This window comes from Amia ocellicauda, chromosome 17, assembly GCF_036373705.1.
Source record: "Amia ocellicauda isolate fAmiCal2 chromosome 17, fAmiCal2.hap1, whole genome shotgun sequence".
Classification (NCBI taxonomy): domain Eukaryota; kingdom Metazoa; phylum Chordata; class Actinopteri; order Amiiformes; family Amiidae; genus Amia; species Amia ocellicauda.
In genome coordinates this window covers 2,148,834-2,176,637 of record NC_089866.1, presented here as the reverse complement: position 1 = coordinate 2,176,637, position 27,804 = coordinate 2,148,834, and the positions used below count along the sequence as shown (strand labels likewise).

General features: G+C 51.3%; 2 protein-coding genes across 3 annotated transcripts in view; one reads left to right on the top strand and one right to left on the bottom strand.

Annotated features, from left to right (window-relative positions):
- Nucleotides 1–27,804, bottom strand: part of LOC136713112 (mitochondrial import inner membrane translocase subunit TIM16) — a 101,331-nt gene that overhangs the window by 26,639 nt on the left and 46,888 nt on the right. The window lies entirely within an intron of this gene.
- Nucleotides 758–27,537, top strand: vasnb (vasorin b). The gene is made up of 2 exons (XM_066689004.1): nt 758–1,039; nt 23,568–27,537. The coding sequence occupies exon 2, from the start codon at nt 23,582–23,584 to the stop codon at nt 25,562–25,564; it is 1,983 nt and encodes a 660-aa protein (XP_066545101.1). The 5' UTR covers nt 758–1,039; nt 23,568–23,581; the 3' UTR covers nt 25,565–27,537.

The following is a 27,804-nucleotide window of genomic DNA, read 5'->3' as shown; positions in this document are numbered from 1 at the left end:
ATGATAGTTGTTATTATTTACACTGAGAGCAGCCCATGCTTGGGGTTATTTTATTCAAAGTTGTTGACTCTGTTCCCCACAGGATCTATCCAGAAGCAGATGAAGTAGAACCCACTGATTTAAAGGGGGCAGTCCAGTCCAGTCCAGTCAAGCCCGTTTGAGTTCTCACACACTGGCATGGGTAACTTAGTGGATAACTTACAATAATCCCGCACTTGCTAACTGTGAATTCTGTCAGACAGGACAGGGCTTCATAAAACTGCAACAAGCATCCTTTTCACCTAATGCATCTACTCTGGAAGAGGGACACAAATCTATAAAAATGTACGCACTGATTCATCTCTACTGTGATAATAGGATACAATGAGACTGCAACACAATACTACAATACCGCTGAGTGTTTCTGTGTGACTGTTGAGTCAATACACTGCATCTGTGGCTCAGCATAGCCTGCATGTCCTCTCCTCACCTGCCCTTGCAATGCAAACAGCACGTTTCCTCAGCCGCCAGTCTGTGATCTGGTTCAAGGACATGTTCATAACATTTCCCTCGGATCTGCCCATAGTTGGTAAAGTGGATCCTGTCTGAATCCAGTCCAGAAATACGCATGAGAAACAGCGCCGCAGGTACAACACGCACACGAACGGGTTAAGCCATGCCCGGCCTCTGAGGAAGGTAAGGCGACTCTGCACCAGTCACAGCCCGGGCTGAGTCCGGAGGCTTTTCTCTCCACCCAGCCTCCCTCTCTCCTCCCCTTCCCGTCTTAAAGCGCTGGGCTGCGCGGCGCACCGCAGCGCCGTGTCCGGACTGAAGAGGCTGTGCGCCGGGAGCTGCGAGTGAAAACCGACGCGCTGGCACTGCGGGCAGCCGGGCTTCTCCGAGGGCATCGCGGGTCCATGCGGTAGCGGGTCGTGGACAGACCAGGGGCTGGTGTTTGTGCGTGTTTTCTCTCTGTCGCCCAGTTTAAAAGCCGAGGATAATAATTGCCGGGCGCCTTCACATCCATAAGACCGTCTGCTCCACAGCGCTGCTGAAACCGGTAAGTTTCCAAATGTTTTGCTAAGAAATGAACGGTTTCATAGGATTGTTTTTAATCCCATGTTTTGCTTGTGTGTTGTGGGAATAAAAGAAATGTTATGCAACTATATAGCATTGTCTACACACACACTTGTATACAGTGAAGAAGAAGCTGTTTGCATACTATTTTGGAGTCTCGTCTGTTTCTAGAAGAAGAGGTCCTACAGGAAGATGTAGCGGACTGGGATCTTAAAACTGTTTCACATTATGCACACTGATTTATATTGTATACACGTGTGCGTCACTATTCTATTGGTTCATGTCGTTACCCTTAGACAGATAGAGCAAAGCTGCTGGACATGTCGGCTACAGCCAGCAGAAATCATAGTAATACGTTAATCAAATAATAAAAATGCGATCTCAAGCCCCGACCGCCGCACAACAGCGGATCCCTGTGAAAACGGGCTAAACTTCAGACCCGGATAGCGCACGGAAAACGAAACGGCTTCCTAGAGGACAATACAACTGTGTTGCACAATTCACATTTTGAGTGGAAAACTATGCGATCCGCGACTGTTGAACTAAAGATACCCGAAGTAGAAGCGAGAATGAGAAGAAATCGGGAATACAGACACAGCGCCGCGCAGGCGCAGTCCCTCTGCATTTAGTTTATTAAGCAATTAACGCGCTGCATCCCTGCACTCGGAACCGGACTAAAGAAACCATGTCATTTGCGTTTATTATCGACCAATTCTTCTATTTCCAACACACGGGAAAAAGCCTGTTTTAGTCACACGGGGTATAAGAAAGATGAACTGGGCTTATCCGCTTTGTAATTCCTTGTTCTTTATGATGCCGGATAAAATGACATTAAGTCTGCGATAGAAGATATATAGTCGCTTATATGTGTGTGAAAAGTGTAAATACTCGTGGCTCCTCAATGCCGTCCCAGTTCCTGATGATAATGAATCCACCGGCCGCTCTCTGCCGCAGAGGTGCTACCTGGCGCTACATACCTCTCCACAGCGCCACTGCGAGGACCTATGAACCTGCCATTATAAACTTCTCTCCTTGAACGCAGAGCAGTGAGACCCGGACTGAACATGCGCTCTTACCCACCGACACCTTTCAGGAGAGTAAAACTATGTGCATGTGCGCCCTTCACGCAGGTAACGCACATGCTGTCTAGCGCAAATGAGGAAAGTTATTATTGCGCACAGGGCTGGCACCTCCATGCATTTCGCTCATGTGATGCATCAGATCAGGGCGCACAGCGGGCACAGCGGGCACAGGGCGGCGGCATGCGGGCGCAGCTGGGGGGTCTTGGTGCGTCTAACCGGTTAGAGAGATACCGAGAGACATGAAACACAGAAAGCCTTTTCATCAGAGTCTCTTTGATGGGATGTGGGGTTTGGACTGACGCCGTTTTCAAAACCAAATCGGAACAAAAGCCAATCACGTCTTTTATGTGGAAGCTGCGCCAGTTCAAACTCGTGTTCCCAGATGAACTGTCAAGTGCTCAAGCGGGTCCTCGTGTGAGGCTGGGCACGGCAGGCTAGTGTTTAAAAGTCAGTGGTAGAGAGATCAGTGCCACTATCTGATCACTAATTTAGTACCTGGCACAGAGACAGGTTAATTACAAAACTGTGCTGGACAGAAAAAGCCTCTGAGAGAGCAAAGCCCACTTCATAAAGCCCTTCAAAAGATTTAATTTATACACTTAAAAAACCCCAAAAGAAGTTGTGTGTTTTGAGAGCATGGAGGGGGAGGGTGACCTTTGCTTTGTTGATGCAGTTCACCATGCCTCTCAACAAACCTGTCATTAGTCCAGAGACAATGAATCTCAGCGCAGTTCAACCGCAGGATAAAAAGCTCAGATAAGGAAGTTGAGCAGAGCTTTTTATGGCCGAGTTGGGGCTTGAGTTTTTGAGGTCAAACCAGAAGAGGACATAAATTCCAGAGCTTATTTATTGTCCAGAACGATATACAGTGTCAAAACGCTCGGCCTAAAGCACAAGAGCAATACAAAGAAAGAAAGAAATAAGCACACAAATAAAAGAGCCTTCTTTTCCTGAGTTTGAAAATAAAATTGCAAGCTTTGAGAGCACATGGTTTCTGATTACGCTGTGCTTCTGCCAACGCACGCCTTGCAGAAAGGCACGCTGGGGTCGAAGGTGAACCTCAAAAGCCCCTCCGAGACATGCAGTGCTTGGAAGATGCTGAAATGCAGGTTAACCTTCGGGGTGGCCTTGGGCAAAGAAAGACAGAGGGGAAGAAAACAATAATAGAAATCGCAGCTGCAAGTCAGGTGTTGCACTGGATTCCACACCCCCACGACGCTCCCCAGAAACGTGAGAAACACTTGATCTCACAATCCGTCCCCTTCAGCTATGTTCTTTCAGCGGCCGAGGGTGATACGAAGTGCCTCGACTCTGGGGGTCCTCGAGGGCGCCGGCTGCAGCCACTGTGCTGCTCCGGCAGGTTTTGGTTTGGTCCGGCGCAGGACCACCGGGAGAGCCCTGGCCGAGTGGAGTGACGAGGGCTGCTAATTGCGCAGGCCTGTCGACACAGTGGCTTCTGTTTCGGACGTGGCCAAGATGTGAAAGCGTGTGGGGCAGTTTCTTGATTTGCCCCATGGGAGAGGACGTCAAGTCTGGTTTCTGGCTCTGCAGGTTAGCCTACTGCTGTAGTTTGGACAGAGACCACCCTCCCCCCCAAGCCTGCGGTTTGGTATCGCCCCAGGTGAGGTGTGCAGGGTTCGGTGGAATGACCTCGTGCTCTTTGGTTTGTTGGTTTGTTTTTTAGAAGGGCGACAGAGCAGGCTGTGGGGAAGGACACCGCGGGGTAAACAGTCCCTTTGTGTTTGCTCGGAGAACAAATGCTTTCTGTTGACTGCTATCAAGTCCCATAGTCGGCCAGGGAGCCTGGCAGCAGCAATCCAGGCTGTCAGATAGTGGCATTTGCGAAAGAGGCACCAGGAGAGATAATGTATACAAGCACAGAGATGGAGAGAGAGAGAGAGAGAGAGAGAGAAGAAGGTGGGGGGGAAGAAGGCAAACATTCCTCGCCGGCTGCCTCAGCAATTTAATTAAAGAGCCGGGGATGCTGGAGCGAGCTTCAGTGACAGGCTAGAGTAAGCACACCGCGGTGAGGGCTTAGCTCCTGACATCTGACTGGAGCCCCCCCCCGCCCCTTCCTCGGGCTTAGCTGGGGGGTCAGGTAATAAGTGCTCGGGTCATGCCACCATGGAAACTAAATAGTGCGGCCCAAAAAAGAGCCCAGTCTGAAAGCTAATAATTCCTTAAAAGAAGTCAAGTAGTGGGGGAACGAAAAGTAACGAGCGGTGGGGTGGGGGGGCGGAAAGACAAGGAAATGCAAGGAAAGCAGGGCATTCAAAACACACAGACTGATTTAGCCCAGCGCTCTGCCCCGGTGGACCGCAGCATGCCGGCACAGTACAGAGCTTCCAATGGTGGAGGTGCAAATTGTCCGTAGCTTTCTGGTTGAAATTGTAACCGAGTGATTTTTTCCACGAGAAAACAGGCTATTTTAAAGTCAGGGAGCCGCACAAACGAAAGGGCAGCAACGGGGAGTCGTAAATAGACTCAAATCACTCATAATGTCACTTGACAAGGGGAAGCAGAATGAAACGGAAAAACAACAATCTCCAGATTTTTCCAATCCCTGGCCTTCCTGGATCGTATGCTAGTCAAATATTTACCTAGAAATCGCCTGTGATCATTGTGCCACGGTTTGTGAATAACATAAGACAGAGTAAGTCCTGAGTAGTAACTGGCTGCTCATTGTAGTAACCCAAGTCGTGGCCAATTACACGAGATTATAATATTTATTTGAAGGAAAAAAAAAAACCTTCATATGCCAAAGAACACTTTGTTAGTGGAACGGAGGGCAGACGTGTTTTTGGAGAATTCTGGTGCCAACAGCCCGACGGTTGGATAGAAGGCGAGGGGATTTGATGTCACACGTCTTTAGTCTTGCGTTCAAGATAAGTTGGAACAGAAACCGATTTGGCATCCAGGCCCTTAACTGCCCGTGCTCAGCAGATTGCGAATGCCGGGGGGACTCGGGCCAGCTCCTCCTGTGCAGAAACCTCCCGTTCATATTAAATCACCGTCCACTTCAACCCCCGAAATATCCATCACACTGGACTTCACTAAAGCCCGACCACAGACAGCTGCTGTTTCTCCGCAAGAAACGCGTCCCGAATCTGCATGATAGGACGCTATAAACATTGCCTTAATTGTTCGTCAGTAAACAGTGTTGACCCCACCGCCCTGTTGCTGTGTTTAGACTCGCGCTCATCCTGTGTGAAGCTTCGCTCATTATATCAGCAGGGCGGCCAGCTCATTAAACACAGAGTATGCGCTCCCTTAGCAAGGCAAGGCTGTCCTGCAGCTCTGGGAGACACACACACAGACACACACATTCTCGTGCTGCACTTTGGTGCTTGACCAAATGTCAAACTGAGTCATAAATATTGTAAAAAAGATAAAACAATAATAAAATAAAGGAAAGTGGAAGGTGAAAGTGAGGCCAAGTATTAGTCCTGCTGTCCAATTTATTTTTTATATTAAATCCGTAAGAAAATAATTGGGGACTTTGCAACATTATTATTTAAAAACACTCTTATATTCTAACTGCCCAAAAATAGCCAAGATCCATTTAGACAAACACAGTCATAAATCATAGACAAGCCAAGTGGTGGCCTATCTTGTCCTGTCCTCTGTCCCTCTCTGTCCTTCTCTGCTGTTCTCCGTCTCACAACGATTTTAGTTAAAGCAAAGACTAAGGTCCTGGCTAATCCTCCAGTGACAGCAGCGAACACATAACTCACTGTGAACAGGTGCCGCTCCATAACGCCCTGGCAGCGGTGATTAACTGGCGCTGCCCCGGGCACTGTAGGAAAACTGTGCGTGCCCGACAGGTATGACTCATGGAGTTACACAGTCTCGAGGGCACACAGCCTGGTAGAATATTAACCCTCTTCAGCACAAGGTCTGTGGACTGAAAACAGTGTGGCACCCTTGACTAAACTGGTGTGCTAATAATTACCCAGACGCCCCCTGCACAGTACACCCTCGAGAATACAGGGATAATGCGTATGAAGCATGTACATACGAAGCAGTAAAGTCCCCTGGGACCGACGGGGAATCTCAGCTGGGTGAAAAGATATGATCCTAACGGTTCCTGCTGGGTTTGTCACCGGCTGTCAGTCTGAATAAGACGGGGGTCTCTTCTGCAGTGTGGTGTTAAACGTATAAGCCTTGAGGGGAAAGAGTTTCCCGTGAGACCTGTGAGTCGGACGTGTCGTGCCCTGCGTGGAGTCGTCGCATTCCCGCTTCTCTACCCGTTTGATCGCAGGCCAGGTGATGTGTCCTGCCGCCCCCGGCACTGACACTAACAAGGTACGCCGGCTCTGTCTGCGAGGAGAGGAGAGCAGAGGCCTGTCTGTGTGGGAGAGTGTGAGGGGAGAGAGAGAGAGAGAGAGAGAGAGTGAGAGAGAGAGATTTATATTTGTTTAACCTTCATTTTACTAGGAAGTCCCACTGAGATTAAAACCTCTTTTTACAAGTGAGACTGAGGGGGGGGAGAGAGCAAGAGAGAGAGAGCGAGAGAGAGAGAGCGAGAGAGAGAGAGAGCGAGAGCTCTGAATCCGAGACACACAATACTGCTCCAGTCCTCTTCACAGCTTGAGTAACAACACTTGATTAACTCCTCCCAGCGCTTGCCTGGAAGAGCAGAGGCTCTGACTAATGATGATGTTTAATTAGCACCTAATTATCCGAGGAATGCAGCACTTCCCCTCCGATACAGCGCAGAGATGCCCTTTGTGTCGGAGGGTTTAAAGTGCACGGCCCGGGCTAATCCACGGAGCGGATTGTGCAGACACACATGCTTATCTTCAGTAGGGAAAATGGTCTTTTGACGGCCGCCTGCTCGTAGTGTGGGGGGGTCCGCGGTGCTCTTACAGGGGTTCGTTCAGAGCTCTTCGTTTTGACACATTTCTTAATGAGTGAAATCCCCTCTGACCTCACACAGGGCCCTTTGACACTGTTCAGCTCTCTGGGGCTCAAACAGCCGGACATCTGACAGCAGGAAAACCATTCGACGCAACAATGGTAAAAACTAATCTCTGAAAAAGGTCCTAATATTAGCAGAGTTTAATGGCACTTCCGTCAATCGCAAGCACCATTAGATGACTGGTTGTAAAATTAGCCGTTTTATATTTGGCATAATCAAGACAAATATAAACCAGAAAACCGGCAATTATAGAATCAAGGTAGCAGGTAATAAAACCATTAAAGACACTAACCAAAGGTGACAACGTTTGCGCTCAGCTTGTTTCTCTCATTTGTTCTACTGCACTAAAGCACCCACCCAGCCCCCCCTTTGTGCCAATTAACCGCCTGTACCCGCCCGATCCCCAAAACAGTTCGCGCCACTGGCCCGCGAGCCGGATTAAGGGGTTAGAAGTCATTGTGGGCGTCGGGAGCGAGCCACCTGCGGACCTGTGAGGGTCATCTGGTGGGACAGGGCAGAAAGTCCAGCCCGCCCTGAGCTCCTCATCGCCGGCGCTTAAAAAACACATTGACTTTCCATCTATCTTTTGGAAAGTGCCCTGGCTTCACCCGCGTCGTGTCAGTTTCTTCTCCACGCAGGTTGGGAAAGAGGGCAGGTCTAGTGCTGAAGCTAGCTAGCCTGCGGGCTGGGGACTCTTAAATCTAGCCCCAGGCTCTCAGGCCTAGCACACCAGCAGCGCCTCCGTTCTCCGCCAGCACTGTGCCGAGCCAGAGCCAAGAGGAGCTGTTCGGCGAACCACGCCAAAATCATTGGGAAAAAAACAAGAACAACAACAAAATAACCACAGAAAGAAAAAAAACACCCTCAACTTCCACAAAGAGGAGAGAAGTCCAAGAACTGCTCCTCTCAAGTCAGCTCCTTCAGAGAATGCGGCCTTTGTCTGGCCCAGCGTCTCCGAGAGGAGAGACATAGACGGGCCAGGAGCCGCTACACGCCATGTGCCGCTACACGCCATGTGCCGTGGGGAAGAGCGAGCGCGGCCCGGAGCCCCACCGCAAGCCGCCACTGCTCAGAGCGCCATAAAAACGGCTTTTTATCTCTGTTATAATTACCCATTCGTGACTTATAATTAGGAGATGAGCTCTGAACCTCGAGGGTAGGAGCCGGGCGAGTCTCGGAGCGCGGAGAGGCCAAGATCGATATCAATAAGAACTGTGCGTCACGTATATACTATGTTTTATACTTCTACGGGACGGGGCAACTACACAAATGTAAGCGCTCTCTCTCGTCAAGATGAAAGGGATAGATGAAAATCTATTCACTTTACCTGATGGAATGTAAGATGTATTACAATGATTTGTTTATGCATCTCACTGATATTATAAACTCACAATACAGCTACACCTCCCAATTGATTATTTCAACTTGTCTGTCCAGGGCAGTGATTTAATTCTCCGAGTATCATTAACCGCAGCTCGGCCCCGGGGCCGATGACCTCCAAGGCATTGCCTTCGCCCGTTTGCACCAGAGCCCCGGCCGTCCGTCTCCCTTATCCGCCCCAGCTTCGGGACTATGCTGTTATCTGGAGTTGGTTACAGTTACTTTACAATCGGAAGATGACGATAAACAGTCGTAAACAACCCAAACTGGGAATCTGGTCTGGTGTGAACCGAGCTGTCGACACGCATCTCCGAGCCTCTGTGTCTTTTGCCCCGAACGCATCGCCTGCAGGGATCCACCGCCAGGCCAGCGCTTCAAACGTTTTTATGACCTCCCCCCCCCCCACAGAAAATACACAGCGTCTTTCATTCGCTCTCACTTTGTAGTATCTGGAGGCCTGTGGGATCCCTTTATTTCTTTCATTCTCTTTTTTCTCGTCTTTTCCTTCTCGCACAGCGGTTTTTGAGGATCTCGTTATTTTTAATTTCAACATCTTGTCAACAGATGAGCGCAGAGCCACTACAAAGTCACCCGCGGATCAGACATCAAGAGCCAGCGTTTTATTAATCGTCTTGGAGAGCCTTTAATAATATTAAAATGCAATATTTTTGCCACCAGGTGGGGGGTGGGGCGCAGGGCCACAGCTGGGGGGCTCGTGCTGATTGGGGGTGGGGGAGGGTGCGACTCATCACTTCTGCAGCAAATACTTACTTTCAGGGACAGATAATTGGCGCTCGAGATGCACACACTAACCACGGGAGACCGTATCCATGCCTGCTCTGCAATGTAGCTTTTTAGAGAAGCCCCAATGATAACGAACTTCACAAATTTCCAAATGTTCAATACTGAATCATTTTAAATTAATATGATCATCGAACTGCAAATGTAGAGACAGGAAGTTAAACATGACCTCAGTCATCTCCCCAGCGAACCCGCTGCCCCCAGACAGGCTGCGCAAACAATACAACAACGACGAAACAAAGACCAGGCCTGAGTCACCTGCAAGAGCACGCCTGGCAGACACACAGCCCGAGGACAGAGAGCACAGATCGCATAACACAGCCCTGCCGAGCGGCCCGTTCTCCCGACACCGGCCCGGCCCAGCCCGCAGTTCCCGCCTGTTCCCAGAGAAGGCATGGGAGACAACAGCTCAGGTAGAGGGGCTCAACAGCTCAGGGTTCAAGCATAAGGAAGAGAGGAAGAGAGACTTTTTAACAAGATCAGACGTATGAAGGGGTGACTCAAGAGCCACTGCCTGCCTATCGATTCCTCGCTGACATGACTTGTGTGTGACTGGTTTTATGACGCACGCCTGGATCAAGTAGTTGTTTGTCTTTTTGTGTGTTGCGTGCCAGGTAAATTTACACAGACAGGCAGACTGTCGTTCTGATGTGTATTTAAGTGTACAAGCGCACAGGTGAACCCACAGACAGACGCTACTGGTCCTGTCGCCCGTGTTCTCCCTGGCACAGCTCTGTAGACTCACGCAGGCAGGCCGGGCGCACAATGGGCAATGGCAGCTCCCTGACTGGGTGGGTGTGGCGCTCTGGGGCGCTGTGGTCCGGCTGCATTCCTCCCCAGGTATCTGTCTGAGCACCGGCGGTGTCTCGCTATTGCACCGAAACCTGCCTGACGGACGGAATTCTCTGTTAATTCAACACCAGGACCACTGTGTGTGCGTGTGTGGGTCGTTTTGAGCAGCAGGAACGGGCAGGGACAGGGGCAGCTATTTTGGGGCAGGAGAAACGGGCAGCTCCGCTCGGGCCCGGCTGATGCTCAGATCAACTAGATGCTCTTTTAACACAATGCATTCCTAAAGTTCAGCTCTAGACAGCACAGACACTCGTCAAATAGAGGGGAAGAACAAACAGACATGCAGAGAAGAGCGGCAGGGGAATTCCTGGCGGTGTTTGAGCTCTGGGGGGGGCTGGGGGCTGTTACCTCCGGCCCCCCATCACTGTCACTGACCCCGAGCAGAGGGAACCGACCCCAGGCAGCTGGCAGCGCGGAGCCCGACAGGTTACAGCGGGATATCAGAGAGGGAATGATTGATTATGAGGAAAGATAATCGTCTTGAAGCACTGAGGGGCAGGTGAGGAGGCGGGGGGCAGGGCAGGCTGCTGGGTGATTGCCCCCACAGCACAGCACTGAAAGAACGAATGTCGGAAGACACCGACCAGTGTAGCACCACCTGCGGGTGATCGGGAGTAAACTGCAGCCAGGGCCCGCTTGGGCAGCTGAACCCGAACACAGACAACCTCTGAACTCTGCAACTAAATAAATATGTCAGGAATCGGGTTTAGCTCTGGGTCAAAGCGCTGGCTGTTAATTGTGTGGGGGCCGCTGGTGCTCTGTGGTAATTGGCCTTCTCTCCCATTGTGAGGGGGGGTGGGAGGACAGCCATGTTGTTTGCTGCAGTTAAGCTGGAGGTGCAAGTCTTTGTCCCCGTCTTTCTGTGATTGTGCTGCACTTGTTGTTTAAAAGCTCCGATTGACAGCCCCCACGGAGCTCAATCCCCCCCCGGCACTCAGTATGCTTTGCTACACTTGCTAATTGTCTCAAAAACCCCACACACCGGGCAACAAGAGCCCCCCACACACACACACTCTCACGCTGCTCTCAGTCTCTTCAGATTCTGCCGTTACACAACACTTGTGTATGAAAAATTAAATACATTAAAATAAAAACCCAATTCTGACCACTAGAAATACTTTAATTCACACCCTGGACCGTTGCCACAGAGGCATGAAGGGGTGTTTTGCTCCAAGGCTAAAACTATTGTCCAAAATTGTTACTTTCAGTGCACAGTAAGCACCCCCCCACCGCGAGGCACATTATGACAGACGGGTGATGGCTCTCTCTGGTTTCTCTTTCGCAAAGCAGTTGCGCTAAATAATAATTAAACGCCCCTTACTGATTTAATTACTGTTTACATGTTCGGCTCACACCTTTCTCAGAGATGACTTCCACATTGTGACACAGAACCGACCCTCTCACACCACTGTCACGGATGAAACGGGATGAAAAAGACACGCAAAACAGATTTAAATATTTATTTAAAGTTGGGCTGTGAACTGTACGGTGCCTGGGGGTGGTTTGCATGAGAAGGCACTCTAGAAACCTGTGTCTCATTGTCTTGTGCTGTCTCGTGTTGCACAAGTTGCGTGCCGTCAGAGGCTTCTTTGCTCAGAAGGGTCTTGGAGCTCGACGGGGGGTCCACGAGCTGAGGCCCATGTTTCTTACACGCTTCCTAACACAGACACGGCGTGAGGGCCGATCGTCCACATGGTTCTGGGCGGACGCCGAAGACGTTCTGTTCTTGCCGTAATTTTTACGGCGCGCTAAACACCGGCGCACTCCCCCGAGCCTCCTCAGCTTGAGTTAATAATGACGTTCTTTCCTGTTGAGAGTCCCCGTGCAGCTGAGTCACTGCGGTGATGAGGTGGATGTGCGTCTAAGTGCTACAGCAGATGTGTGGACAGGCGTGTGTGCAGGGCACATACAGAGGAGATATATCTAGGCTACATGTCTCATCACTTCCCTGCAGCTGTCCGAGCGACTCTCCTGGTCTAAATGGATCTAATGTGAGAGGAAATATACATATATCCTCACACACACACACATATTGCTTTTTAAGACCATTACTGACACAAAAATACAGTAGTTAAGTGGTTAAAAAGAGTCGTTCTGTGGCTTAAAATAGTGTGTGTGTGTATATGTGAATGATTATTCTAAAGGTGAGGCAGGGCTGTGAACACGCTCCGTGCACACGCTTCACAACAACGCCTTTCACAAAACTGCAGGAGAGACACGCAGACAGACGCACTCCGCTGTGCTCGGTCAGGTCCTCAGAAGCAAAGCACTTCTTTGAGGATATTCTGGCCACCAACGAAACCTTGTAAAGAGAATCGGAGGACCGTGGGGGGAGAGAGGGCATCTGGCACTGAGCACTTCACTCTCAGACCACCTAGAGCCGGGAAGTCCACCAGTAGACAGTGGGGACACACCTACAGCAGGACAGTACTTAATGAACGCTCCCGATCGCTCTGTTCTTGTTTCTCTTTCCTAAATTGAAGTGATGGAAGGGTTCCCAAGCCATGAGGGTTCAATTATATTGTCCTCTCTTTAAAAGGAAACAGAAATTAAGCTCCGGAACTTATGTAACAAAGGTTGCTCTCAATGGAGCGGTTCAAAAATGGAGCGGTTCTCCTGTTGGGCCTGGTTAAGGTCAGGCTGCTCGACCTGGCGCTCGTGCTAAAGGCCACCCCACAGCTGGGCGGGGGCCCCGGGGCAGCGCAGGGCCGTGATTGATGGAGCCTGGGGTGGGGGGGGGCGTGTGCTGCCCAGCAGTCTCCACTGAGGAAGAGTCCCCTGCATTTCTCCAGCCTCGGACTGTGCCAGCAACACCATCTCTCCCTTTCCCTCTCCCTACACTTACACTTTATTAACTGCCATAAAACTTAATCTCCTCAATTGTGGCTCAAGGCCGCGCTGCGTCAGTGACTTCGCTTCACTCTGGGGCCGCGGATCTAGCGCAGATCTCTCTGTAACGAGGGCACGGCGGTCGCGCTCCGCTGGAGAACGTGCTCGGGGCCCTACTCAAGGCTCTCGGTTTATTTATTCATTTATTTTTACCATTAACTGGGATTCATTGAGCTGTTTCGAGTCTGTTGTCACAGACTGTAGCTGCCTGTAGGTCCACTGAAACCCCGGGGGCCCCTCCACCACTGCAGTGAATCACCTCAGAGGGTACAGCGGACGGAAAATGCCAGCACAGACACTAGACAACAGACACACTGCTGCTCGCTCCAGCCGCACAACAGTCCAGACCCTGCCGTCTGGGCCGTTCACCGGCTGGCAGAGAAAGTGTTACTCCTTACGAGGAAGCTCTGCCTCCTCGGTCGTCTCCGTGTGGTTTAGGATGAACGGATGCTGTCTGACTTGAAAAGTCACAAACCGTCACGAGAGAGCCAGAAAAACAGGTAGGCGTCATTGTCGTATTGTACAAGGTGTCGACATGATGTGCCCGCCAGGAACGAGGAAGCGGTGATTCAACTTCAACTTGTATAAACAAAGAAGCCTCTTAATGGCAGGAAACAACAAACGACAAACTCACAAACCTGCATCTCAAAATGGCTTCCCTGTATCTCTGTGTGAATGAAGCAGGCCAGTGCTCTGAAATGGGCCGCGGGGAGCCCGGGGCCGCGCAGCGCTGAGTGTCAAGCGTCTCGACTGCTCACCTCCCGGGTGTCTCGACTACAATGGGTGACGAACGCATTGTGTCACAGCACTTTGCATGTCTAGCATCTCTGACATAGTTTCAGGTACACAGATTCCTCCGAAATTGAACCTCTTTAGAGAGACACGAATTGGCGGCACATTCCTCCGCGCTCATTGGGTAGGTCTGCTCAGCTGTTTGATTACCATAGCTCCCACTCCACTCCCTCCTCTGTGAGACTGTCTGGTAGTGCGTTTATTCAAAATAGAATAAAAATATGGGGTTTAGGGAAAGGGAAATAAGAAGCACAAACAGAAAGAAAATAATGCACCGCTTTCATTCTGCTGCCCGGATGAAACTATCCAACCCTGAGGGGGTCAGGGGGACTTGACTTGTGTCAGGCCGGTGCGAACCCGCGATTACAAACAGACGCGGCGCTGCAATGTGTGAGAGGGGCCGGGCGTCTGCACATCTGTGTGCGCAGGAGGACAGAGATGTCATGTGGGCGCGGGACAGGGACTGCCTGGGGCGAAGAGTTGCACAAAGCAGGCAGAACTGATTGCACTCGAGGCACATCTAATTAAAAGTCAGGTTCGAGACTCTCTTGCACCATATGTGAGACAGCGTACATTCAGTGCAGAGTACTAATAAATACCTTTACCCCCCGGGTCATTCTGTACACACACAGGTATATAACAACACAAACACAATCAGGTCCACTACTTGAGTGTAAAATGTGTCAGAACCAGACTTGTACTGTTTAAGGAGAAGAACAAATAGAGACAGAGTGGATTTAAAATCAGGAAGAGGGTTTTAACTCCGTTTCAATAACTGACATTGTCCAGGAACTCCCATTTTATGACAGTCTGTGTATCGGAGGGGTGTGCGGCGGCCCTGTGCCGAGGTGTGGCACAGAGCGGGGGGCTGTGGGCCGGCGGGCGGGGTGTGCAGTGCCGCAGCCGCGCTCCAGAAGTGCGCTCGGAGACTGTTTACTGAGACGATGCGAAATATTTCAACAAAGCTATTCCGAGCGGCAACCTTCAGTGCGTCCCGGTGGCAATGCGATGGCTCTCGGTGACAGGAGGTATTGAAACAATGCAGGAGTGGCATTCCTCGGCCCGGCGGGAGGTCCGTGGGCGACAGCCTCCCGCCACGGCAGACGAGAGCGTGCGGGAACGACACGAGACACGAGACACAAGACACGGGGGTGGGGGGGGGTGGCAGGGTGTGTCCTGTTGCTTCAGATTTTGCTAAACAGAAAATCGGACAACATAAGGATGAGAAACTATCACAAAAAACCCGTGACGTAGTTTGTTTTTCTGCAAATGCTTCTGACTGTCAAAGAATGTCAATATCGAGTCAGAACACACACACACGTCTGTGTAAGCTCGGCTTATGATGCTCTCTCTCACACACACGTTCTCTGCTAGCGATGCTCTCACCCACTCAATAGTGCTGTCTGCACTACCAGCACTGTAACAGGGAGGGTGGGGCACAACTCTTACTCCGAATAAATGGGGGGGTCAGAAAGAGAGAACAACAATTGGAATAAAAAGATAAAAGGGAAAAGACACAAAGGCAGCGCAGGCTGAGTCTGGCTGGCACACCTGGCTGAGAGTCAGGGAGACAACAGGTACCGCGCCGCTCCTGCTCGGGCAAGTGAGAGCAGCGCAGAGACAGGTGCAGCTGGGGCGCCGCCAGATTGCCACGGGCGTCCGCCGCCTCGCTCCGCGCAGGGTGTCGACACTCCACTAGCACAGTCACTGCCCCCCCGCGGCACAGACACACTCTCGCCCGGCCAGTCTCGCCTCCACGGGGGGCCGAGCTGGGCCACCGTAGCCCCCCACCACACCTCACTGCATTGCCAAAACCACTGGCTTCCTGCTCGGCTACAGCCCTGACCCAGGGAACTCAATAGGGGAAATACAATCCTTTTTTTTCCGTCTTCTTTCTTTCCTCATGCTGAAAATGAAGGAGGGTGTTTTCTTTTTTGTTTCTTTACATTTATGAGTAATCAGGGGACGTTAGACTACATTAAATCGGTGTAAAAGGCCCTCGACAGCCACCTTGGGTCTAAACTGGCTCAGCAGCGTTTGATCTCTTTCAAAAGCATTGTGCGTCTCCACAGAGAGAGAGACAGAGAGAGAGAGAGAGATTTTGGTTTCTACACTGATTTTGCCTTCAGACGGTACAGATGGATGAGGACAGGTCAGGCACTGTTATCTCTCTAGTCTTCCACAGGTCATTAACACTGGGGGGGGGGAGGGGGGTGTATCCTCCTGCCGGCATCAGACAATTGAATTCTGCTCTTCTGCCCCGGGCCTGTGAGGGCAGTGCCAGCGATACTACGCACGACTCGGGACAAACAGCAGCGAGGCTCCTGTATGCACTGCCCTGTCGATAAGCCAGGAAACAAAGCTTTGGGTCCCTCAGATCTGAACAAAAGCGATTCGTCTTTTTTAACTGGAACAATGCAGGTCAAGAGAAACCGCGCTCACAGCCTTTCGACACTCGAAGAAGGACGTACAGATCAACACATGAATGATAAATGTATCAATATAATTTCCACACAGATCTGCTCCTTTCCACTCCTGCAGTCAGAAAACAGGAAACAGACTTTCCCCTGGACTGAAACAGCTTTTTAAACAGTCCCCCTGTTCTTCCAAAGACCATCCCCTCACCGCATGACTTAAAACCCGCTGGAGTGTGGGTTTGTGGATGTCTGACACAAAAGCCGTCGCAGAGTCGTCACTGCCTGCTCTGACCCCCAGCGGCTCCCCGACAATCACATCGCACAACGAGCTGCGTCTGAGAGGAGCCGTGCCTTTTAATTACAGGAGGAGATAGCGATCTTGGTGGAAAGGCTTGGCGTCTTGTGGCCGATGTGATGACGGCAGAGCTGGCAGGCCTGTGTTGATACCTCTTAGGCAACAAAGCTGAAACTGTCCCCTACACGGCAGATCCCCCTAGCCAGCACCACCCCACACACACACACACACACACAGACTCTGAGCATCAATGCCTCGGAGCGTGTGCTCTCCTGTCTCTCGGCGCGGGTCGTATTTCACCCCGGGGTGACACAGTCTTGACAGAGTGCAACACCGGGCCCGCAGCCCCGCTGCCGCACCAATGATCAGCGGTACACTGCTGTAACTGAATGCAGGGACACTCGCGTCGAAGCGGCTGTTATCTTGAGGGAGAGGCCCTCTTGGGCTCGAACACATCAGGGCAAGAGTCGTTACTGTTACACTGGAAGCATCTGCTCTTCAGAGCGGTCCCGTTCAAACCCAAGATGTGATTGATGATTGTTTTTTAACGCTGCTAATGAACCTCAAAGGATGTTTATGTAGCCCGTTCATGACAAGAAACTTCTCTACAAAGAAACTTTTCCACTACAAAGAAGGGGGAGAAGGAAAATGGGTGACATGTGTGAGAAAGTGTGTGTGTGTGTGTGTGTGTGTGTGCGGCTGCTACGCCCTTCCCAGACTTATAAACCTTTCATTTTTGATACACTGGAAAGTGAACTTCCAGAGAACAGACCTCTGGGGAAATTCACGGTTTAATTGATCAGGTGTGTCTTTGGCAGGTACATTTATATCTGCATATTGAAAAGTGTTGCCTTCGATAGTGGTGATGCTGTTTCAGTATGACAAGCTCTGTGTCTTTAGTTGATGGTGGGTTTGTGTGATTGGAGCTCAGTGGAGGTCTGTTGACCAAAGCTCACCCATCTTCCCTCTCTCTCTCCCTCCCCCTTGTAGTTTATGGGGTTGTGCAGCTGTGGTGATGGATAGGCATGGTGCATTGTGGGTAACAAGAGCCAGCTGTGGCCAGGAAGGTGCTGACAGAAGATGAGAAATATGGAGTCCTGTTACATGTCACTCTGACAGGGAAGGGAGGGGTGTGTGTGTGTGTGTTTGTGTGTGTGCGTGTGTCTGTGAGTGTGATTGTGAGAGAGAGAGAGAAGTGAAGTGTAAAGTATGCAGGACATAACTTGGGTATTGAGTTTGGAGACCATGCATGCATTTAAAGACTCTCTGTAGCCGTCTACTGGTTAGGGAACATGTGGTTCACACACATACCGGTATATAAGTAAGTAAAAAAACTAAACAAAAACTAAGCGCCACATCTGGAGTCACACTGTATCTTTGGAGAGGTCAGCGATTGAGGAGACGCGGTCAGTCGGTAGCTGCCGTCCCCCGGCTGAGTGAGGAGTGCGCAGCGCTCGCCGTCTCCCCAGCTGCACGGCCCCCCTCCCCGGCCCTAATCCCCCCAGCCCCGCGCCCTGCCTGCGGCCTCCTCTTGAAGATAAGGCCTCTTGACATTGCTTTTTCTGATTCGCTAATTGCTCCAGCTCACTTCAGCTGATGAAAGCCGAGCGCCACCGGTTCTGCTGAGGGGGCTGTTTCTTTCATGCGCTCCTCTCCCCTTGTCTTGAAAACACACAGAGCTTTGCTTTCTTTCTTAAATTCTCTGTTCTTTCTCCCCGCTTTTTTTTTCCCACCCATTTCCTGCTGTAATTTGTCAAGAAAGAGCAGCGCTGCCGTGCAGATTAGAGAAAGAAAACCCAGATACAGCTGTCGAGCCTAAATTTGAGTCATGCATGTGTGTTTCCAACTCTGTGTGGTGCATGTGTGTCAGTTACGAATATCAGGAAACTGCAGGGGGGGACGCACCTCATAAAACAGCAAAGTTATGTGTCTGAATCCACTCTTAATAACAAAGTCATGTTACACAATTTTGCCTTCTTTTAAAAGGGCAGAAGTTGACCCCCTTCCCCCTCAGACAGGCTCTTTGTCTGAGTCCTGAAACACCTTTGTGCAGCTCAAAGCTCTCCGGTTCAGCGCTCCTTAAAGAGCAGTAATCCTTTAAGTCAGCCGGGACAATCACTGCGAGTTTAAAAGGACACAAATAAAACACTTTTCAACCCAGAAAGACGGGATTCCAATTGTGAACAACAGCGACGACGAAAAACAAAAGGTTGGGTGGTTTTATTGTATCGCAGACTGTACTGGTATGGATCTGTAAATAACTAGGGCGCTATATGTTTAAACTGGAGAGGAGCAGAGAAATCCTCAGATCCCTGCTTCCCAAACCAAACCAAAAACCATGATGAACCATCTTGTCTTTACTGCAAATCCTGCAAATATCAGGTGAGCAGCAATGCCATCCGATATTCCCTCACTCCTGGGAGGAAAGCAAAAGAAAACAAGCCCCTCCAGTCATCCGTCCCCGGCCTCCCCGTCCCACAGCCTCCGCCGACGCACTCGCATCCCAGCAGACGTGACGCCAGACTCAACTTCCCCCGGTTCTGTTTTCGTTGCGTTTGTTTCTCGGTCGCGAGATGTTTTGGATGAGGTGAGCTACTGTGAGTAAGCGGGACTGTGCTGACGAATCAGCCCACCCTCTTTCCTTTCTTTCTTGTTTTTAAATGTCAGTCCCTTGTGTCTTGTGTTCCCTGGCTCAGCTCCCTGTCCCTGAGCCTCCAGTGGAGAACGAGACCCTGCCAGTCTCCCGGCGCAGTCATGGCTGGGTCTTGCTTTGCCCATTTGCCCCTGCCTGCCCGTCTGTGTCTGCTGGGGGCAGGCCGTGTCCATCAGAGTCCTCCTCTGAACAATACAGATCACACAGACTCTTCCCAAAGCAAACAGGGCCTGGTAACCTGACCCCCACTCCCACATGGGCCAGGCAGACACCCCACACCCCTCTCCCCTATTTTTCCTCCGTTTCCTGTTTTTCTTTCCTAACCTCCCTCAGTTCTTCCCTGGTAAAACGTATTCTCCCTCCCTCTCATCTTTCTCTTGTCTCTCTATCCCCCTCAATCGCTCCCTCTATGAACCCCTCACTCTTCTCTGGCAAACGGTACACTCCAGCACCCCGTGGCGAGAGTTTATTAGCTAACCTGTGCCGAACACAGAGCCGCCTTTTCAAAAGCGCGCGCCAGGACGGGAAAATCGTGATCCATGTGCCGTGAGCACCCGTGTGGTTTTTACGGCCCGGTTTGGGATTATTTGGGGCTACAGTTTTTGGCTAAGGGCACAGGGGCTCTTTCCTAGGGGCTCACTTCGGTCATAAGGGATCTCCAATTAAAAAGGGCTCCTGAAAAGACTCGAGGCAACTCAGTCAGGAGAGTCTGCAGAGAAACATGTCATCTGCTACGAAACACCAGGGAGATTTTGAGCTGTAATTTCCTTTAACTGTGTTTTGCCTTCGGTTCACAGCTTGCTGAAGTGCGTGTGTGTGTGTGTTTGTGTGTGTGAGGTTGTGCAATAATGCAGGTATGACAGCGCTGGGGCACCTGCATTAGCGTTGCTTTGTTAGTGTTGTTTCTTGCCACCCACATCTTCTCCACAGAAGAATGAAGACGTTGGGCAATAAGGGCAGCTCTGTCAATGAGCTGCGACAGAAACGGCGCAGCAGCCAGACGGAGGTGCGAAGACGTTCAGGGTGGAATGCCACCCGACAGTGCTTCCACACAATAACCCTGCAGTGAAGTGTGTGGACGCGACGCGGGGCCAGGAATTCATTCGTGTTGTAACACTTTTCTTTCTTTCTTCTTTTCTGGGAGAGATTTAATCTCATAATAGAGCAAAGCAAAAAAGACAAAATAGACTCAGTTTAATCCGTGATATCTGCCTGGCACTCGACTCACTCGGCTCTGGAGCGTTACAGGAAAAAATAAAACTGGTTTCAGAAGACAGAGATGGAGATCGTTTTGTGTCCTTCAAAAACATAAAAGCGACGTGCGAACTCCAGCTAGAGCTCTTACTTTAATCTTGATGGAATGCCTGTTTACACAGACAGCTTCTGGAAGATTAACACTCTCTGACATGTGCTTTGTAAAGTAAATAACTACATGTATGAATGCATACATATATAATGATATAATACGTCATGTTGCTGCAGCATCAAGAGCTGCCCTGATGGGAAACTTAAACGGTCTCTCAGTTCGTTTACCTGACACTGACAGGTAGACTGGCACGGGAGCGCGGGCAGCATTAACCATTCATGTGTGTTTCTGGTCTGTCGTCGAACTCTTGAATTCTCCTCCCAAGGTAGGGGTCAAAGTTCACGACACCTCAGCTGCCTGCCTGAATTCACCCACGGTCATACTGATCAATTCTAACCCGACCCGAGTGTCAGTCTGTCAATACGGGTCGCCGGAGCTGCGTCCCCTGGGTCGGTAAGCCATTCCTTCAGGGCCCGTCGCCTGGATCATTTGTCAGACTTTTCTTTTTCTCTTGTGCAATATTAGATTTTCTGTTGAGAGGTCTGTAATTTGACTCCATATTAAACAGTTCCTCACTCTGGTTAGTTAAAGTCAAAGCTCTGGCTCTGACTTGCTCAGTGCATTGTGTGTCTCGCACGGTACAACGCCCGCTTTGCTGCACTTACTCCCTTAGCGGACGGCCTTTTCAGACGTGCCCGATACTCGTGTCATTACTGGCGTCACAATCTCCGTTTCAACCCTGACTGTGCGGGCCGGCAGAGTCGTCTCCAGTCTTGGCTTCCCTGCAGTTGCTCAGTGAGAGGAGCGGGAGCTGCTGTCAGCACAGGCAGTGACACACACACCTCGATGGCACGGTCTGCGGCGCTGTCTAAACACTGCACACAATGGGCGCGCTGTCCGAGGGAAAACGGGCATCGTTTCGGTGCGTCAGCCCGTCAACAGGACTCGGTGAGGTGGTGGGAATCTGCGCAGGGCCGGGGAGCGGTGCTGGAGGTCGGCGGACAGGGAGGGTTTTACTGATGTTGGCAGGAGGCGTCGCATTGACCGCGTCTGGTCCTCGTTGTAATGGCATCGGCCTCGATTGATTGATTGATTGTCCCCCACCCCAAAACTATCAAATGAAACACTAGAAATATAAAATCTCAGCACCAGTTCGGCAAAATCTCTGTCTAGTTAAAGGAATCGCTGTGCTGGGCTGTACTGGGCCGGGCTGGACTCTCCACACCAGCCTGTGCACAGAGCCCTCAGGGCCCGCTGAAGCCAGACGGCTCCAGATTGAGCTGCTGACTGATTTGGGGGGGGATTTCAAATTCCAGCGCCGGTCTCTGCCCAAGCCTGTCGTTTAAGGGGTATTTAATTATTTCTCTATTTATTTTTTGGGGGTAAAATGTCTCTGGTTTCCACTCTTTTCTATGGAAGGGTCAGCACAGAGTCAAGCCGAGGGGTTGTGCACAGTTTCCTGGCAAAGACGTCTCAAAAAATAAATACTGAATGTGAACAGAATATGACCCAGTCGAGATTATTCTCCTGTCGGTGCAAAATGGCAAAAGTTAGGCCGTTTGTTCGCTCTTTAACAAAAAAAAAGAAAAGCAGTTACACGGAAAAGGATTCTGTCCAAGATTGTTGAGAGAGAAGGTCAGCCGGACCTGGACTCTGTCAACTGTCTGGACTGAGCTCAGCGCCGAAATACAGACGAGGTGCACCTCCCATTATGGAGCACAGCTGCAGACGAGAGAAGGAAACAAAATAACAAAAAGAAGAGTTCGCATTACTGTGGAACTCGTCCAAGTGCAGAACCATCCGGGAAGCTTCTCCGTGGCCGAAGACGCACGGCGGCTCGCTCCCCGGCTCTCGCACCGGACACGTTGAGAAACCGTAACATTCTCCACGGTCCAGACACAGTCTCTGCCCCCCTGTCTGCGCACCAAACAGAGTCACGTTCTGCCAGGCGATACAGAAATACGGCGGCGGTGGCGCCCCCGGGCAGCATTCTAGCAGACGGATACGTCTCGGCACTCATTACTCTTCCCTCGTACGTCAACACCTCGTCTGTAATGAAGGCAGGTGGAAAAACCCCAAAGACAACAAATGGGGAATGAAAAATGGATGCGGTAGACGTGTACCTCTTACTGTAGCCTGCAACCGCTCAGAGTCAAGCCCAGCCCAGAGCCCGCGTGCCTCTGTTATCAGTCCGAGGGAGCGAGAAGCGAAACACAGAGACATGCCTTTCCCAAACTCAAGGCCAACACTGCAGAGGTGCCGCTAAACACGCTGTTTCACAACACTTTATTCAGCCTATTCAGATCTGTCTTTCTCCTGCGAATTCCCAGCAGGCTTTGCAAAGACTTGGGCACCAAAATACACAGATACGTTGTACACACACTGCCTGTTTATGTTTTCTTTATTAGTATTTGTTTTCCCCCTCGGCAGACAGAGTAAAGCGCTCGTTAGGGGAGATGTTTGTGTCTGTGTGTTTCACAGTACAGAGAGTCTGCTGTAAACAGTGCCGTCACCACGCGTCCCATTTACCAGAAAAGTGCAGTGGGTGGGCCCGGGAGGGGGCTGTTTTAAGGACTCATTGTGTCTGTCCTAACACAGGGATTCCCTAGGCAGTAACGCAACGAAATACAACAACCCCCCCCTGTCCACGAGTACTGCTCCGGGACACTAGCAATGTGTCAATAGCTGCTACTCTTGGATCCCAGTGAAGTAATTTCACCAAAAATCAAGAATTGCGGTTTGTCTTCAGACTAAACATGTCAGGGAGTTGCACACATGGTTGGACATAAATATATACACACACAAACACACAAGCAGGGACTGGGCAACAGCGAGGAGAATCTGCTACCGCCGTGTCACTGCCCTGAAAGTTAAGGGACGGGAGTACAACCAACTGAACTCTTTTTAAACTGCAGATGTTCCCAGTTTCAATGAGTGAATGAATATATAAATACATAATAAAACAACAGGAATTGTGGCAAAAAATATCAATGACAAGACTCAGTCCCCTTCTGAAAAACTTGCTTTAGGCGAAGGTTGTGGGGGCCTGCTGCTGTTCTAAAAATAATAATTATGATTGTGCAGCTTCTGACCTTGTCCTTCTGTTTCTCTTATCCTGGGCAGGCTGCGCTGACATCATGAAGCTCTTCCCACTCCTGCTCCTGCTCCCCGTGGCCCTTGTGCACTCCTGTCCCGACGGCTGCACGTGCCTCTATGGGGAAAACATCTTCTGCACCCAGCGGAGGGCGAGCTCCATGCCCCGGAACGTCCCCGAAAGCACGCAGAATCTCTACCTGTTCCAGAACGGCATCACCTCTCTGCGCACAGACGATTTCTCCACCCTGGCCGGCCTGGTACTCCTGGACCTCTCGCAGAACCGCATCTCCGAGCTCCCCGGCCAGGTGTTCGAGCCCCTCGCTTCCCTGTGCAACCTGGACCTGTCGGCCAACCAGATCACCGAGATCTCCAAGGGGACCTTCGCTGGCCTGCACATGCTGGAGCGCCTCTATCTGCACGGCAACCGCATCCAGAACATCCACACGGCCGCCTTCGATGGCCTGGACAGGTTGCTGGAGCTGAAGCTGCAGGAGAATCAGATCACGGTGCTGCCTGCCCTCCGCATGCCCAGCCTCCTGCTCCTTGACATCAGCTTCAACAAGATCCCCTCGCCACGCCCTGAGAACCTAGAGCTGGACAACCTGGAGTCCCTGAAGATGTCGGGGTTGGGCCTCAGCTATCTGGATGAGAACCTGATGAAGAACCTGGGGAACCTTCACGACCTGGACCTCTCCAAGAACCAGCTGAAGGCCGTCCCTGCAGCCCTCAAGCAATGCAGAGGGCTGATCACTCTGAATCTGGCGGGCAACCCTCAGGTGGCCCAGCTGAAGAAGGAGGACTTCCAGAACTTGGAGAACCTGCAAGAGCTGAACCTCAGCAACCTCAACCTTCAGGGCATCCCCGAGGGTTTGCTCCAGCTCTTCCCCCGGTTGCAGACCCTCTCGGTGGCTGAAAACCCCTTCAACTGTGTGTGCCCCCTGGCCTGGTTCCCCCTGTGGGTGCGTAGCAGCCAGGTGGAGCTTGCCCGGATCGAGGAGACGCGCTGCCATTTCCCCCCGCTCAATGCCGGGAAGGTCCTCAAAAGGCTGGAGCACAAGGACTTTGGATGCCCCACCACCACGACCACGACCACCACCACAGTGAAGACGAGCCGCCCCGAGCCTCCTGTCGTCACCACCCTGCCTACGACAACGCTGCCCACCCCATCGCCCAGCCAAAGCTCGATGGACAATGCCGGCAGCACTCCTCCCCCCGACACGCCCGAGCTCAGCAGCAAACCGGACCCCAAGGTGCGCTTCTGCCCACCCAACATCTGTCTGAATGGGGGCACCTGTCAGCTGGACCACAAGGGCCACGTGGAGTGCACCTGCCCCCCCAGCACCAGGGGAACCTACTGCGAGAGCAAGGAGGACACGACGCTGGGCATCTCCACTCCGGCTCTCACCACCGAGCCCGCCATCCGCTCCAGAAAGGCCACCAGCACCTCCATCCTGGTGGACCTGCACCGCTACATCCAGGCCCGGCCGCAGCTCCGAGGAATCCGGCTCACCTACAGGAACCTGTCGGGTCCAGACCGACGGCCCATGCAGCTCAGCGTTCCCGCCTCCTACCCGGAGTACACGCTGCGGGGGCTCCGGCCCAACTGCACCTACCACATCTGCGCCAGCCCCCTGGGGGAGCCGGAGACAGAGGACAGCTTCTGCACTGAGGCCCAGACCTCCAGCCAGCAGCTGCACCACTCCCCCATTACGCAGTCCCAACACGGGCAGCTCACCACCATGGTGGTCCCCTTGGTGTCTGTGGTCTTGGTGGTAGTGGTGGCTGTGGCCGGGGGCATCTACTATGTACGCAGGAAACGGGCGAAAGGCCACCCAGACCTTGGCGCTGACCCCTGCCCCCTGGAGCTGGAGGGGGTCAAGGCTTGCCTGGAGAACGGGACGCTGCCACAAAAGGTGCCCGACGTCTCACAGTCCCCGAATGGGCTGGAGTACGAGGTCCCACTGATGCAAGGGCACGGGCCGGCCAACAACAACGTGGCGGCCCTGAAGCCCTCGTACTTCTGACCGACCCCACTGTCCTCCGCCCACTAGAGGGAGAACTCATCCTCTCTCCCCCCTTTCTGGCAGAGACACTGATGAGCCCAGCTGGAGGGGGAACTGAATGGCCTAAATGGACCTAAATGAGACATCCAATGAAGTGCAATTATCAGGTGGACTGATTGTTTATTTTCTCTTTCAAACAAACACAACAGATCTAATATTAAGTGCCTAACCACATGTTGAGCTGTATATTTGTGAAATGGTTTTCCATTAGTGACATGTGGGACTGACTGGCGGGCGATCACTCAAAGATCGGTCATGAATGTCCACTCTGTGCTGCAGATGTCTATGTGTGGGTCAAAAGTCAGGTTGCCCGGAGAGACGGACAGGCATGCTTGAAGGACCCAGGGCTGACTCGGGGTAACCTGCAAGTAAGAGCCCTTGTAGGAACGCCTGAACTGAGCACCGGCTTGGTCAAACACGGTCCATCACCGCCAAGACCGGGACACTTCCAGGGCATGTCCTCCACAGTGCCTCAACGTTATTCCTTTGGGATCAGTCGTCAACGGGGAGAAAAACTAAGGAATGGCGGTTCACAGAGAGTTCACACTGGAAGCATTGTGGTTCTGCTGCGGAAACAAAACAAATTCTCAACGTTTCCTTGGGACTGAAAGTTTTGCCGCGGTTGACTTTTGAATGGTTGGACTCTGCAGGCGACAGCCTGGCCGAAGGGCAGGGACTGGAGACGGCCTCTCCGATGGCACCGTGACGTTCAAGGGCCGCTCGCCTGGATTAGAAGCTTGTGACGAAAAAAATAAAAAAACTTTTAGGTTACAAAAAAACTAAAAACTTTTCAAAGACGATTTGTAAATGCTATAAATGGTGTTTCTATGTGGAATATAGCCTCTTACTCCCCCCGTCCCTGCACCAGTTCACAAGAATAACTGCAGATACAGAGCTGTTGAAAACTGTTTTGCATCAACCTCAGTGTGTTGTTGTGTAGCGGACTAATCTGAGTTCCTCCGCAGGTGTCCATATGAACATGCTCCTCAAACATGGCTAAACTGCCTGGGTCTTAACAACAAGACCACACACTACATTGCAATATAATACAGATACATGCATAAAGGAAGGACATACATTCGTTAGTTATCCGAAGAAGAAGAAAAAAGTTACCAGTCTGGTAGCAATGTGTAAAAAGCAGCTAGAACAATACTTCAGTCTTGGTTGCATGGCATATTTTTCATTTCAGTCCACTGTAGGAGAGCCTGGCATATGGACCCTGTCAGTAATCACAATAAACACAACACAACACAGAAACAGGGAGAACGTGATGCGAGAAATAAAACGCCAAACAACAGAATGATACGTCTTTCACCAAGTACTCAACAGACAGATGTTGAGAGAGAGATAGAGCGAGTGAGAGAAATAGAGCGAAAGTGTGAGTGAGAGAGTGAGCGAGAGAGAAGCAACCACACAACACACCACACTCTGTGCTCATGCCTGTGCCGTGGGAATTGAAAAGACCCCCAGCTTGCGTTACTGAGAGACAGCGCAGAGCAGCGAGGGAGCGGCCGGGGGCTGCAGGCTGAGAGGGGGTCTCCCTGCGAATAGGGGGGCCGGGGGGGATGGGGGGGTGACGACAGATTGACCTCTGTGAGGAAACGCATTAACTTTCTGAGCACTTGTCCTAAAGTTCAAGAACTGATTCCGGATGCTGGTTTTATTTGACTTTTGCCTTTTTAGTTTTTTATAACATTGCCTATAAAATAAATTAATAAACAAACAGATGAATAAAGCCAAACTTGAACTGGAACCGTACAGCTTTACAGCACGAGGGATAGGAAATATTCTGAATATTTTCGATGTGATTCTGTTGTTATTTTTTCCCCCAGTTTATTTTGGGAAGCTTCTGTCTCCCCAGAGACGTGTACTTATTTGTAAAATATGACGCCCTGTTTGAAGAAGCAATTCAATAAAAAAAAAAGACAAAACAACCAATGTCCCCGAGTCTTTTCATCTCTGACGCGCACTCCACCGGGGATACGGGGGCGGCTGGTGGAGGCCTCGGTCAGCCAGCCAATCACAGAGCAGCGATGCCTGCAGCGCGCAGCGTTTACACAGCCCGGCGCTCAGAGGTTTATCACTCCGCTGCTGCACACAGCGTCCGTCTGCAGACAGCCTGGCGTCTGGACTGCGCCCACACCAGGTAAGCACGGATCTCTGCTGGCAAACCACAGCAGGGCCTGTTAGTTTAGGCAGCA

Excerpts from the sequence above, each read along its gene's own strand:
- vasnb (XM_066689004.1), top strand. The coding sequence starts at position 23,582 with ATGAAGCTCTTCCCACTCCTGCTCCTGCTCCCCGTGGCCCTTGTGCAC.